General features: G+C 46.5%; 2 protein-coding genes across 4 annotated transcripts in view; one reads left to right on the plus strand and one right to left on the minus strand.

Annotated features, from left to right (window-relative positions):
* Nucleotides 1–5,634, minus strand: LOC118081003 (uncharacterized). Its single transcript, XM_035107095.3, has 3 exons — nt 5,176–5,634; nt 3,811–3,900; nt 1–2,464 (listed from the first exon to the last, which is right to left on the minus strand). Exons 2-3 carry the CDS (start codon nt 3,845–3,847, stop codon nt 1,689–1,691), a joined length of 813 nt encoding a protein of 270 aa, XP_034962986.1. The 5' UTR covers nt 3,848–3,900; nt 5,176–5,634; the 3' UTR covers nt 1–1,688.
* A 54-nt stretch (nt 5,635–5,688) lies between these two features.
* LOC132591586 (uncharacterized) overlaps nt 5,689–13,665 on the plus strand; it is a 93,789-nt gene continuing 85,812 nt past the window's right edge. Inside the window, exons 1-2 of one of the 3 annotated variants that reach the window (XM_088663537.1) lie at nt 5,689–5,794; nt 7,780–7,966. In XM_088663537.1, the coding sequence (XP_088519663.1) occupies nt 7,867–7,966 (100 nt within the window). In that variant the 5' untranslated portion in view covers nt 5,689–5,794; nt 7,780–7,866. Of the gene's footprint in view, nt 5,795–6,086; nt 6,331–7,779; nt 7,967–13,665 lie in introns of those variants that run through there. The other 2 variants (XM_060270417.2, XM_088663515.1) reach the window with 2 other exon arrangements.

Genomic DNA, 13,665 nt, shown 5'->3' on the forward strand with positions numbered 1-13,665 from the left:
TGAAGGGTGTACAGTCTTTATTTATGTTCAGCCTCACAACAACCCTGTGAGGTAGGCTCGGGGGGGGGCTATTCCCATTTTCCAGATTGGTTAAATGAGGCTAACTTGGACAAGACAGGAAGGCTATATATGGGCAGGACATGAAGCCAGAACATCCACACCCAAATTAAAGCCTCTTATCTACGGAGGCATCCGATACAACAACAGAGTGATAAGGTTACTCAGAAAAATTAACGTCCGGGCTTAAAAATTAAGGCTAGCACTAGAATTTTGAAAAGGGTGTGATACCGTGATTAAGAAATAGACTTGAAAGGCCCAAGTTGAGGCATGCTTACTCATGAGCAAGTCCCCAGGGTGGAAAGTTAAGTGTGCATAGGATTGCCACCTTAAATGTGTTTAAACAAATAGAAAGAAAATACCAGAGTGTGCGTTAATTTAAGTCTTCCATTTGCTATAAACGGGGAAGGACTTCTTATTTTTTAACCAAATAATATTCTTTACATGTTTAAACAAAGATGTCCGCTAGCATTTATAACCGAGGCAACTAAGAATACTTTTAATCATAGAGTTGGGAGAGACCACAAGGGCCATCCAGTCCAACCCCCTGCCAAGCAGGAAACACCATCAAAGCATTCCTGACATATGGCCGTCAACCCTCCGCTTAAAGACCTCCAAAGAAGGAGACTCAACCACACTCCTTGGCAGCAAATTCCACTGCTGAACAGCTCTTACTGTCAGAAAGTTCTTCCTAATGTTTAGGTGGAATCTTCTTTCTTGTAGCTTGAATCCATTGCACCGTGTCCGCTTCTCTGGAGCAGCAGAAAACAACATTTTACCCTCTTCTATATGACATCCTTTTATATATTTGAACATGGCTATCATATCACCCCTTAACCTTAACTTAGGTTTCTATGTTGACCATGGAGGAGGGGGGTCTTCCCTCCTCCATGGCCAGCACGGAATTGCAGTCTACTTGCTTTTAAGTAGGCATATTAGGGCCGGCCTGAGCCATTTTAGCTGCTTAGGGTGGAACAAATGGCAGCCTCTCAGGTCACAGTGGGTAAAACCAAAAGCTGGGAGTAAAAAGAAAACAACATAAAACCATTTGCTGCACTTTCATGACACCCAAAATTAGTTGCCTGAGGCAGCCGCCTCACGTTGCCTAACGGTTCAGCCAGTCCTGAGGTAACTTCTGTGGCTTTTATTTACAAAGCTACTCTAAGAACACAGAAGATAACAAAATCCTTTATCAGACCAGGAAGCTGACGATTCTCTGGTTCGAATCGCCTGATGGTTCCAGCAAGAAGGTTCCTGCTTCCCTTCTCCAGGTCCTCATTGGGAAAGTCTCTGTTGAGTAAGGAGCAGTTCCCTCGTTTTAAAGGTTTCCTCCCAGGAGGGAACCCTCCTATGTACAAAGAGAGCTAAACATCAGAAAACCTTGCCGCCGGGCCTACGACACACACCAACCAACCAACTAAACACAGCCTGTCAGCATTGGCGGCCATTTTGTCAGCCTTGTGTGGATTGTGAGAACGGAGGACTTTTGACTAGTATCTAGCTAGGCATCAGGGTCCAGAGTTGCGCATGCCCTGAACCGAGCCGCAGCCCCCCCGATTCCTGACTTCACCCCGTTTCAACACCAACAAGCTTCATGCCTTTCGACCTTTCCTCAACAGAGTGAGGCGCTTTCACAAGGCCTCGCCGACGTGGGCTCTCATGCAGCCCGCCAGGCCGGCGTCAAAGCGCTTGCCGGGCTCCGGGAGATTGGCGAGGCCCTTCCGCGCGTGAGCCCGCTCGTGCTTGAGCAGGCCCGAGCTCTGCTTGAAGCGCTTCCCGCACTGAGGGCACTTGTAGGGCTTCTGCCCTGTGTGGTTCCTCTTGTGCCTCGTGAGGCTGGACTTGTTGCTGAAGGTGTTGCCGCACTCGGCGCAACCGTACGGCTTCTCTCCGGTGTGGATCCTCTCGTGCTTCACCAGGTTGGAGCTCTGCGAGAAGCGCTTGCCGCAGACCGAGCAGCTGTAGGGGGTTTCCCCTGTGTGCGTCCTTCTGTGGACCAGGAGGCTGGAGCTCTGCTTGAAGCTCTTGCCGCACGCCGAGCAGCGGTAAGGCCGGAGCCCCGTGTGGTTCCTCATGTGGCGGATGAGGCTGGAGCTCTGGCTGAACCTCTTGCCGCAGTTGGGGCAACTGAAGGGCTTCTCGCCCGTGTGCTTCCTCTTGTGCCGCGTCAGGCTGGACTTGTTGCTGAAGCTGTTCCCGCACTGGGCGCAGCCGTAGGGCTTCTCCCCGGTGTGCGTCCGGTCGTGGGTCAGGAGGGCCGACCGCTTCTTGAAGCCCTTTCCGCACTCGGAGCACTTGTAGCGCTTGTCACCCGTGCTGGGTCTCTCATGGCTCGGTGGGCCGCCAAAGCTTTTGGCGTAGAGGGGGCAGGTCTCTCCCGGGTAGATCTTTCCGCGCTCCTCGCTGCCTGGAACAGAGAAACGGGCCGTCAGGTGTCGGGAGCAAGTCGGCAGTAAAATCACACCCTGCAAGTGATCTGCACAGACCAGGCAGTGTGTCAGGCCTAGTGAGCACAGCAGTCCGTCCCTGGTAGGTCTTGCCCCCATGGATCTGTTGCCAAGACTGAAACCCCCCCGCCTCCCCACAGCTAAGTCTCCTCCTCTCCAGAGTTTTCCCCAAGCAATTGGAGACTGCGCCTGCATGCAGCCAACCTCTCCTCTGCCCTCTTCATGCTGCTGCCTGTAAGACCACTCTAATCGTCTGGGCATTTTATCTGTGGCATCACACCCTACAGAATATCATAGGGCGATGACCCAAAAATGGGCATTTTTCGCTATTACCCCGAGACTATGGCATGCCCTTCCTTGTGCTAGACATGAAGCAGCCACTGTCGGTAGCTTCATTCTGGTTTTCCCGACTGACTCCTCAAAACCTGCTTTTATTTACCTGAGTTCCCTGAATTCATTTTTTATGCTACAGCTTTACTGTGTTTTTGTTTTAAGAGATATTTGACTGTGGAACAGTCTCAGGAGGTAGTGGACTCTCCTTCCTTGGAGGTTTTTAAGCAGAAGTTGGATGGAGACACCTGCCATGGATGTTTTAGTTGAGATTCCTGCATTGCAGGGGGTTGGACTAGATGACCCTCTGCACCCAGGATAGTAGCCAAGCGGGAAACCAGAGAGAGGAAGCCCCCTTCCTCACTTTGTTGCATTGCAGAGAAATGCAGCATGAAGCTCTCTCTCTCTCTCTCTCTCTCTCTCTCTCTCTCTGTGTGTGTGTGTGTGTGTGTGTGTGTGTGTGTGAGAGAGAGAGAGAGAGGATCTAGACACAGGAAAAGTTATAACAAAAGAAAAAAATCTCTATGGAAAATCGGATTTTAAAATTTACTGCTCTCTGGCGCCATCTGGTGTTGCATGTTTATAGTGCATTCAAATCACTGTTTCTTTACTAACGCAGCTAAGTGCAGAGACTCAGGTACTGCTTGAGGGCTTCATAGAGGCATCTGGTTGGCTACTGTGAGATGAGGATGCTGGACAAATGGCAGGGCTCTGGCCTGATCCAAACGCTCTTTTTAAGTCTGGAGGGACGGAGCCCTTACATCCTTCGCTATCTCTCAAACAGGATAGCAGAAAATGAAATAAATGGAAGGCTAGCAACTTTTGTGGGCTCGTTTACATGGGCTCTTTGTTTTAAAAGCAAACACCGCAAGGACAAAAACATACAAGCAGAAAACCCCCACACACCACAACCAAGCAGGCAGCTAATGACAAATATTATAAAGAAATCCAGGGGCTCTATCGAATGCATCCTTACCCAACAAGATGGCGTTGACACCCTCATCTCCCTGCATGGTGTCTCCTAATACAGCTCTTGGATATGGATCCAACAAACCGACTTGCACCCCTGGAAAGGGCGTCACCCACGTGGAGATATAGAAAGTTAAAAAAGAATATTTATTAGCCCATTTGGGGAAATGTTCTGGGTGGGTTTGAGCATGGAGTCTGGACTAGCCAGGTTAAAACCGTCCCAGCCAACACTTTAGCTCTGAACATGGCCCCCAGTAATCACTTAAGAGTTGAAATGTTGCAAAGTACCCAAAACAGGGTGGGTTTCCCCCCCCCCCCATTCCTCTCTCTGTATTTAGGGTATATCCAGCCTAACCAGACAGGGGGACATTTCATATATCTGAGAAAGTTGTCTTACAAGGCCAGGGAGCCATCTGCAAGAAACAGTCACAGATAGCCCAGGCTGGCATTAGTAAGGTGCTTAACACATGCTTAAAATGTTTAAAAAATCCTTTGTCTTGATTTAAACCACAAGGGACAGCACAAATGTGGAAAAAATGGATAGAGAGGGTTCTTTGGTAGCTTTTAGCTGAACAGGAATTTCAAGCATGAGAGGGAGTGGGTTGGCAGAGAAGGGAAGCCATCCCTCAACTCTATCCCTCCTTCTCCCGTCTTTTTAGTAGAAGGTGCTTTTTAAAAACTATCCTGTAAAGAGACTGAGGCCGCAATAGGAACCCTATTTACCTGGGAGTAAGCCCCACGGAATTCAATTGGATTTCCTTTTGAGTAGGCTTATTAGGATTGTGCCGCAGTATGTATTGTTTTATTTAACAGATACTTATGTTGCTTTTCAGGCCCAGAGGTCCTTTCAACGCAGCCCTCAATTTTAAAAACCCTAACAAAAATAATTGCAATCCAGCACCACAGTCTTATCAGTACAAAATTTACATGAAGGTCCACTCCCGTTTCTATTTCAGCTGGCATAGAAACACAGAATGTTAGCCTCATAACAGGCTAGGTTTTTTTCAAAGGCAGGTAACTTTTGTAGCCTTATTTACAAAGCTAGGTTGCACCTGGACACTGATGTGAAACATGCATCCTGCAATAATTTTCTGCTGCTTGGAACTTTGTTGCCCATCTGCCTTTAATATTGCCTTTAATATTGGGGGGGACGGACACTTGCACCTTTAGAAAGCTACACCTGTGGAAAATTACTAGCTCTACGCATCTCTTATATGCAAGAGCATAGGAATGTGCCTTATAGTGAATCAGATCATTGGTCCAATCGACACGGACTCAAAGATGTTAGGCAGGTGTCTCCCCCGGCAGCCTCACCTGGAGATGCCGGGAATCACACCGGCGCCTCTCCATCGCTCTTAGAAGCCTTTCTTACCTGTTCAGACAGAAGCCCTTGAGATCGCCCCTCTTCTCCTCGAGCACCACTAGCAGCAGCAGCTCGTCGACACCCGTGACTATCACACGTACTTTCTACCCCGCGTCAATCAGTTAACACGAATCTCCGGCGCGCGCGCGCATGCACCGGGTTCCATCCTCGCCACCTTCCAGGTGGTGCATACATGCATTCATTTGAAAGAACCGCGGCTGCGTGCTCGGAATACGGAGCCCGCAAAGGGAAACAGGCAGCCTTGAAAACGCGTCCAGGCGGGGGCCACTAATCCGAATTAAGGAGGCTCCGTAGTGCACGCGCGCCTGGCAAAGCAGTTTATGGATTGAAGGAGGGCGCAAATGGAGCTTTTTAGCAGCGGGTCGCGGGGGGAACGCAAATAAGCCTCGCTCAGTTCTCCCTCATTGTTGTGCTGTGTTTTGTTGGTTGCTATTTCCACCCCTCCTCCCGCCTCCAAAGGCGGGTTTTCCACTCTGTTTCCGCTTCCCATCATGTGGTTGAAGCCAAGCCAGAAGATGGGCAAGGCTAAGCCCACACCAATCGCTGTTTGAGCGCATGGATGAAGGAGGCTGGAAGGAGGTTTTGAAAAGAGGTGCCTTGGGGCCAGGTGAGATGCGTCCTCCAAACGAGCCTGAGGGCACCAGGTTGGGAAAGACTGTCATCCTGGTCGCTGCCACATTTTTTTCTTATTCATCCATGCTTATCAGGGTTGCATCTTTCCTTCAGCTTTGTTGCTGTGATACATTACAAACGTGCTCCATTTCTCAATAAGCAGATTATATTTGCTGCCGACCCTCGCTAGCTCTTGTTATGTTAACTTACCCATAAATATGCTACGAACCAGAATTCCACAGTGCATGGGAGTTCTGTGTTTATGCTTATTCAGGACTGTTTCTGTAAAAAGGACATACAGTACCAGACAAAAGGCTGAACGTGGAGAGAAACTTCTCCTTCCTCCCCAGAGTTGCCTCCACTTCCGCCTTCACCAGCAGAGATAAAATCGGGGCATGCAAAGGAGGCGGGAAGCGGGGCTGCATCGTGCGGAGGGGGCTGCTTTCTAATTAAGACTCCTAATTAAGCGCCGTCACTCCCTGCCTCACACGCGGGGTCTCCCATTCCCGCCCCCGCTGCCCAGGATTTCGGGTGAGTGCAAAGCCAATGGCGGGGAAGGAGGGAAAGGGCATAGCTGCCAAGTTATCCCTTTTTTTAAGGGAAATTCTGAATAGGCTTCCTCGCAAGAAAAGGGAAAACTTGGCAGCTATGGGGAAAGGGTTTTGCGAGGGGGTCCAGGATGAGAAGCCCCGGGACGGAGAGAAGAGAAGGGAGGAAAGGGAGCTGTTTTTTAAATGGGGGCTTTGAAGGCGGAGTGGGGGGGGGGAGAGAAAAGATTCCTCCTTCAGGGATGTGGTGCAAAGGGGGAGAGGACTGGGCATTGCCGACCAGGATCGCCTTAGTAACATTATTAATTTTAATTTTAATATCTGTACCCTGGCAGGAGGCCCCTCGAGTAGGACCTTATCTTTAGGCAACAGGCGAAAGGATTCGTCTTCTCCCAGGCGTTTGGCTCATTAAACAAGCAATGGCCTTCGCAACTGCATTGGGGGAGGGTGTCGTTTTTATTTCTTGCTGTGTTATGCATCTGTGTTTTTCTATTGTAAACTGTCCTGTGATCTGTGGAGGAAGGACAGTAAACAATGTAAAGAATAGCAGTAAAAATAGGAGGCCCTGTTGCATTAAAGGGGATGGTTGGAACAGAGTCTGATCAGCATGCATTGCAAGACAGACTTAGCAAGGAATAATAATAATAATAATAATAATAATAATAATAATAATAATAATAATAATACTGTAATAATAAATACGTTACTTGCACCCTGCCCATCTGGGCGGCTTCTAACAAAATAAAGTACATTACAACATAAAAAACCTCCCTGTACAGGGCTGCCATCAAAAGTCTTCCAAATTGTAGAAATAGTCTTCAATTTTAAAGAAATGCCCACTTTAAGGAATCACCTGGTATAAACATGTATGTTATCCTCTAGGTCCATACACACACATAATATCGGAAAAGATCAGAGATCGATCAACCCAAAAGTTTAAAAGGGAATGGGAGATCTGTAGACAATAATTAAAAGAACAGTGTCCCCTTATAAAAACTTTAGAATGCTCCAAATAACTCTCGGAATTGAATAAGGCATAAAGAATTCAGACAAGATTTAATAAAGATAAAGCTTATTGATAAATAGAGGCAAGTAATTAGGAAAATAAGTTACCTATATCAAGGAAACAGGAAGTTGATGACTGGAGTAATTTTTTGCATTCGTGATGTATTATTCTATTTCTTTTTGTAAGAGATGTATTGTGCTTTTGCTTTTTCTATGCCTTTGTTGTGTGTGTATGTGTTGATTTTAAACCAATAAAGATTAAATAAACAAAATAAAAAATAAAAAGGAAGGGAGGTGTTTGAAAATGGATGGAGGCTCTAGGGATGGGGGTGCCCAGTTGGGGCTTCTCCAGGGGCAGCAGAATGTCTTGGGCAGGAGAATCCCTGCAGGGGCTCTGAGACTCCCTTGGCTTCTTCCTTCCTCCCAGGAAGCTGCAACTTGCTCTGGCTTCTGGGCTACTCAGGAAGCTGAACCTGCAAACCTAGCTGAGACGGAACCTGCAAACCTGGCCAGGATGGAAGGAGGAAGATGGACGGTTGACCTGGTCAGGCTGTCTCCTGCATCCCTCCCCACAACCTCTGAGCATTCCCTCCCAGGACCCAGGGAGAAATCTGGTAAGTTCCAGGGGAGAGGAGATGGGGACAGGGATGGATGGATGGTGGAGGGAGAAAGAGAAAAGATGGAGAGGAGACAAAAGGCAGAGAGTTCCTGGCAAGAAGAATGAAGGGGTGAGGCCTTCTCCAAAGCAACTTTGTTTCTTGAATCCCTTTCATAAAGTAGTGGGGGCAGATTTTCTTCCTCCAGGCTTTTAAATCTTAGGAGTTACAGTGGTACCTTGGTTCTCAAACTTAATCGGTTCCGGAAGTCATCCAAAAGCAAAGCATTCCAAAACCAAGGTGCACTTTCCCATAGAAAGTAATGCAAAATTGTAGATGATAAAAATTAAAATAAATTTTTTTGTACCTGCACTGATGATAGACATTGTTTGGATGGGGGTCTTTTATCCCTTTCCACAGTCACTCACACAATCATAAAACAAAAAGCAAGCAGAGGACCGCTTCTGCACACATGCGCAGCGCAATAGAGCACTTCTACGCATGCGAGCGAAGAAATCTGGAAAAATTACGTAACGTAACACGAGGTACCACTGTATCGATACATTCTCCACATTTTTTATCTATCTAAATTGTCCATAAACTGACGCATTTTACAAGTGATTCCTAAAGTCCAGCTAACGTTTTGATTTCCTTCCAGTAATCTCACCTGTAATTCCAAATAAAGAGGCTTCTGGTTTCTTAACAAAAATTATTTTAAACTGTTTTCCCCCCAATTCATTATATACCAATTCCCAAATGATACTGTAATCTTATGTGACCACCACGTATAGCAAAAGGTACCCACTTCTTTACATTTCCATCAGATATTTGAACTTATTCTATACATTTTAGATAACTTAAAGGTAAAGGGACCCCTGACCATTAGGTTCAGTTGTGACCGACTCTGGGGTTGCGGTGCTCATCTCATTTTACTGGCCGAGGGAGCCGGCGATTTTACTGGCCGAGGGAGCCGGTGTACAGCTTCCAGGTCATGTGGCCAGCATGACAAAGCCGCTTCTGGCAAACTAGAGCAGTACACGGAAACGCCGTTTACCTTCCCGATGTAGCGGTACCTGTTTATCTCCTTGCACTTTGACGTGCTTTCAAACTGCTAGGTTGGCAGGAGTTGGGACCGAGCAACAGGAGCTCACCCCGTCAAGGGGATTTGAACCGCCGACCTTCTGATCAGCAAGCCCTAGGCTCTGTGATTTAACCCACAGCGCCAACTGCTTCCCATTTAGATAACTTACTAGGAGTCAAATATCACCAATACATCATTTTCATGTAGTTTTCTTTCAATGTACAGCAAGCTATGAATTTCAGATCTGTTTTCCAAAGCCTCTCTGAATCTGCCTTTTGTATGTTATGTCCTAAGTCCTTTTCCCTTTTAGTCATAAATGATTTGACCTGTTCATCCTTTGTACACTATTCTAGGAGCAAGTGATAGATTTTAGACAGATTTTTTATGTTACTTCCTAAGAGGTTTTTTTTAAAATTCTGATGTCTCACAATTAAAACCTTTCTTTCTGTCTAGCTTAAAGATATTGTTGTATCCAGTCAGTTACAGCTTCCCTTATCTCTTCAAAATCTTAATTTCAGTTGGTTTTCAACTTTAGTTAACAGCTTTCTATAAGTTGGCCAATTACTTCTCGTATTCAAAAATTTTCAGAGATATTGCTTCCAAGGGGTAAAGCCACCAGGGTGTTTTTTAATCAAACAAATTTTTATAATTCTCCCATACCCTAAAAATGGATTTTCTTACTATATGATTCTGAAAAGCTCTATGCACCTTGGCCTTTTCCTACCATAAATATGCATGCTATCCATAATTCATGTCCTTCGAGTTCTAAAATACTGTATCTGTGTTTTCCAATGTAATCCATTTCCGGTTGCAGCAGATACAGGATGCTTCATAATAAAGTTTCAAATCTGGCAGGGCAAAACCTCCTCTCTCTCTTACATCTGTTAATAATTTGACTTACGAGATAAGAACACAAGAGTTATTCTTACTAGGCATCTTCACAACAGACATCCCAAAAGATAATAAGAGTCTTTCTATATGCAATAACTGCCGCTAGGATGGCGATTGCAAAATACTGGGAAAGCAACACAATTCCAACAAAGAAGAATGGTTATTAAAATAGATGAGCATATCGAACTGGCAAAACTAACAGAATTATTATGAAACCAACCAAGTGGAAAAATCAGTAGAGAATGGGATGTCTTTGCAAATTATATGAGGAAAGCAGGTTCCCAAAATCATGATTGGCTTAGCCTAGATTAAAAACTCCACAGGTAAACAAATTGTCTGTCCACAATGTATAAAATTATTACAGACAACCAAAGTCTGAGATTATACGAACTGTATAGTGGTTGAAGGAAGTCAATAATTTCTATCCTTTGTTTATTCCCGTTCCATATAAACCTAGATATGTCTTCTTGCCATTTTTCAAAGCATCCTGCGTTGCCTTTTGCCGGGACTGATTGGAATAAAAATAACATTTTTGGCAATACATTCATTTTTATTACTGATATTCTTCCCCAAAATGATAAATTCATTCTTCCCCATATCTCTAAATCTTTTTATTTCTTTCCACACATTTTCGTAATTGTCTATAAAATATCAATATTCTAAGCTGTGAAACAAATATCAGTATTTGACTTTTTTATGTATAACTAACTGTATTCTGTTGTAATTCCTTTTTGTCTTGCTCCATCGTGCTTTTTACCAAAATCTTAGTATTATTCTTATTTAGTTTAAAGCCTGTGACCTGCCCGAAGGCCTGTATCTTTTCTAACACCTTTGGTAGAGTATTTTTGGGATCCTTCACTGTAATTACAAGGTCAACTGCAAAAGCTTTTAATTTACCGTATTTAATTTACCGTAATTTACCGTATATGCTTTATTTCCTACTGTTATTCCTCTAATTAATTTCTCCACTCTTTCTCTCTCGCCAGGGCCTCTAATACCAAAATAAATAATAATGGTGATAGGGGATACCCTTGTCCCCGTCATTATTTTACACTTTTCTATTATAACCTTATTAACAATCAGCATGACCTGTTGGTAAGAATAAATTGCATCAATTCCTCTCCAAAATGCTTCTCCAAAACTCATTTTTTCTATTATCTTTTTCATAAAAGCCCATGAAACATTATCAAAAGCCTTTTCCGCATCTATGGAAGTTTAGTTTAGTTTATTGTTACGGTTCTCGACCAGCATACACATCCTATATAATAAAGTGCAAGTGTCTCTGCGTCCAGTATTCCCTGTGTCCCTGGGTTTCCGCTACTGCGCATGTGCCCCACGGACACAGGGATTGGACGCAGAGACTGGAAGCACACACCGCGCACTCTCCCCACTGATGAAGAGAACCAGAACCCAGTAAACGAGCCACTGGCAGAATGGGGTGCGGGACAGCGAGATGCTTGACGAAGCCGTTGGCCCTGCCGGCGCCGCCATCTTCCCGCACCCCATTCTGCCGCCTGCTCAGGACTCGGCCTCTTCAGCTGCTCGGTGGTCCGTCGGGGGAGCCTGGGGCCCTCGACGCGCATCCCCTGTGCGGTCCCAGGGCTTCCCCTCCGTTCCCGCCCAGTCACCTGTTGTGCCCGCTTCTCCGGGCGGCGCGGTGTGGGGCGGCGGCCACGGCCTCGGCTTTTCCTATAACCGAGCGCCGGGGATGCGCGTGTGCTCTCCCCCCCTGCTCCCAACCGCCGCAACGCTGCTGCTGTACTACGACCTCGCGGGGGCAGGGCGGGCGTTTGCGGGGTTTACAAACACCACGTGTCGCTGCCAGGTGGCTGCAGCCCACGCTCAGTGGGGTCAGAAGAGGGGAAGGTCTTGGGGGGGAGGCGGCCGTTTCCCTCCCCCCCCACTATTGCAGTGGTTTGCAACTGGGTGCACGTTTGCGTGGGGCGCTCTGCAAGCAGCGACTTGGGTGCATGAAGGACCCATCGCCTGCAAAAGTCGCAGGACGGATGGCGCCCTGAGGCATAAAGCTCAGCCCAAGCCGTAGCCCGGTGCTTCCTTCCTGTTTTGGACGTTCAAATTAATACAGGGCGTGGGGAATATCGGGATATTCGCGAAATCGGGATATTCGCGAAATCTCCGACGAAAGTGTCCCCCGCAGGCTTTCAGCCAGAGTTCGCTTCTGCTTGCAAAGTGCTTAGGACTCACCCGAAGGCCCGTTTTCGCTCCTGCTGTTCGGAGCCTCTGTCTGCTGATTCCTCCGTCCAGAGAGGCCGCGTTTGAGGGGAAATTAAAGCATTTGGGGCGGTGGGGAGAGAAAGCCGTCTGTGTCTGCCCCTCTCTCGGCTGCGCTTTTATTTTATTTTAATTTTTTATGGAGGCTTTTATTGGGTGTTGCTTAGGGAAACGGGATCCACAGCGACCTTTTGATAAAAGAGGCTGGAGCCGGAGTGGCTTGACCACCACATCTCTCTCCACATACAAACCACACACACACAACCCCCCCACCCTTCCCACCCCCAATACTTTCAGTCCTCCCTATTCCACAGTGACCCTGAGTGCAGACTTGCCACCAGCCTGGCTGCAATGCACACTTAGCTCGCGCAGGCGGCGCGTCCCAGAGAAGCCCCGCTCGCTTCTCTCTCTCTCTCTCTCTCTCTCACACACACACACAAAAACCGCCCACCCGCCGCCACAGCAAACCACCCAGGGGGAGCCTGGGGCCCTCGATGCACATCCCCGCCGGTGGAGGCGACGACGGAGGCGATGCCTGCGCGGTCCCAGGGCTTCCCCTCCGTTCCCGCCTGGCTAGTGCCCGTTTACTAAACGGGCTGAATGACACTAGTATATACATAAAACAATCCAAAATAAAATCTAAAATATACGCAATAAATATAAACCATTCCAACCATTATAAAAAATATTAGATAAAAGAAGATATCACTACTTGGGAGGGTACAACAAATGGTAGCAATGGATCATCTTTGGCTCTGTCCTGAAATTTTTTAGCACTACTTACTAGGTTGGCTCGGATTTTTATGGCTCTAGCACAGAACTTGGCTACCTTTAAGAGTTTTTCTGTACTGGTCCAGTAAAACGCTTCTGCTTCGCTGCATAGACCAGAAACAGTTCTCTTTGCAGAGCATTAAGCACAGCGGCTGGATTCTTGTTGTGGTAAAACTTTGTAGCTTTGCAGCAGAAACGACCCACAGAAGCCCAACTTTCTACAGACAGTTTTATTGCAGACAGATAACAGAAACACCTCCAGAGCTTTCAGACATGACTGCTCCACACCCCACAGGCAAACAAAACAAATGCTCTCTATATACTGAGCATCTTAACGACTTAACAACTTAAATCACATGACCTTGCTAATTTGCCAGCGTCTTAGGTTTAAAGCCCTTACACCCCCTCTCGCTGGCAAAAAATAAAGAGTCCTACAAAGTTATTTCAGACCCAAGCGGTTTTGTAAATCCATCAGCTAAATTTTCATGACTGGGACAGTAACTTAATTTAACTATTCCTGTTCTCACTGTTTGACAAACATTTTGAAAGCGGATATCCAAATGTTTTGTACGACCTTTAAACTGTCCAATTTTTGTGCTAACTTAAGACACGGTTGAATATAACCCCATATAGTGATGAAAAACAAACCAAGTGCCTTCATAAAATACAACTCTTTCTGCATGGCCTCACGCCACCTACTGGCTTCCTCCTGGGGTAATTGCTCAACCTCCTCAAAATTTTC

This window comes from Zootoca vivipara, chromosome 2, assembly GCF_965207765.1.
Source record: "Zootoca vivipara chromosome 2, rZooViv2.hap1.1, whole genome shotgun sequence".
NCBI classification, from domain to species: domain Eukaryota; kingdom Metazoa; phylum Chordata; class Lepidosauria; order Squamata; family Lacertidae; genus Zootoca; species Zootoca vivipara.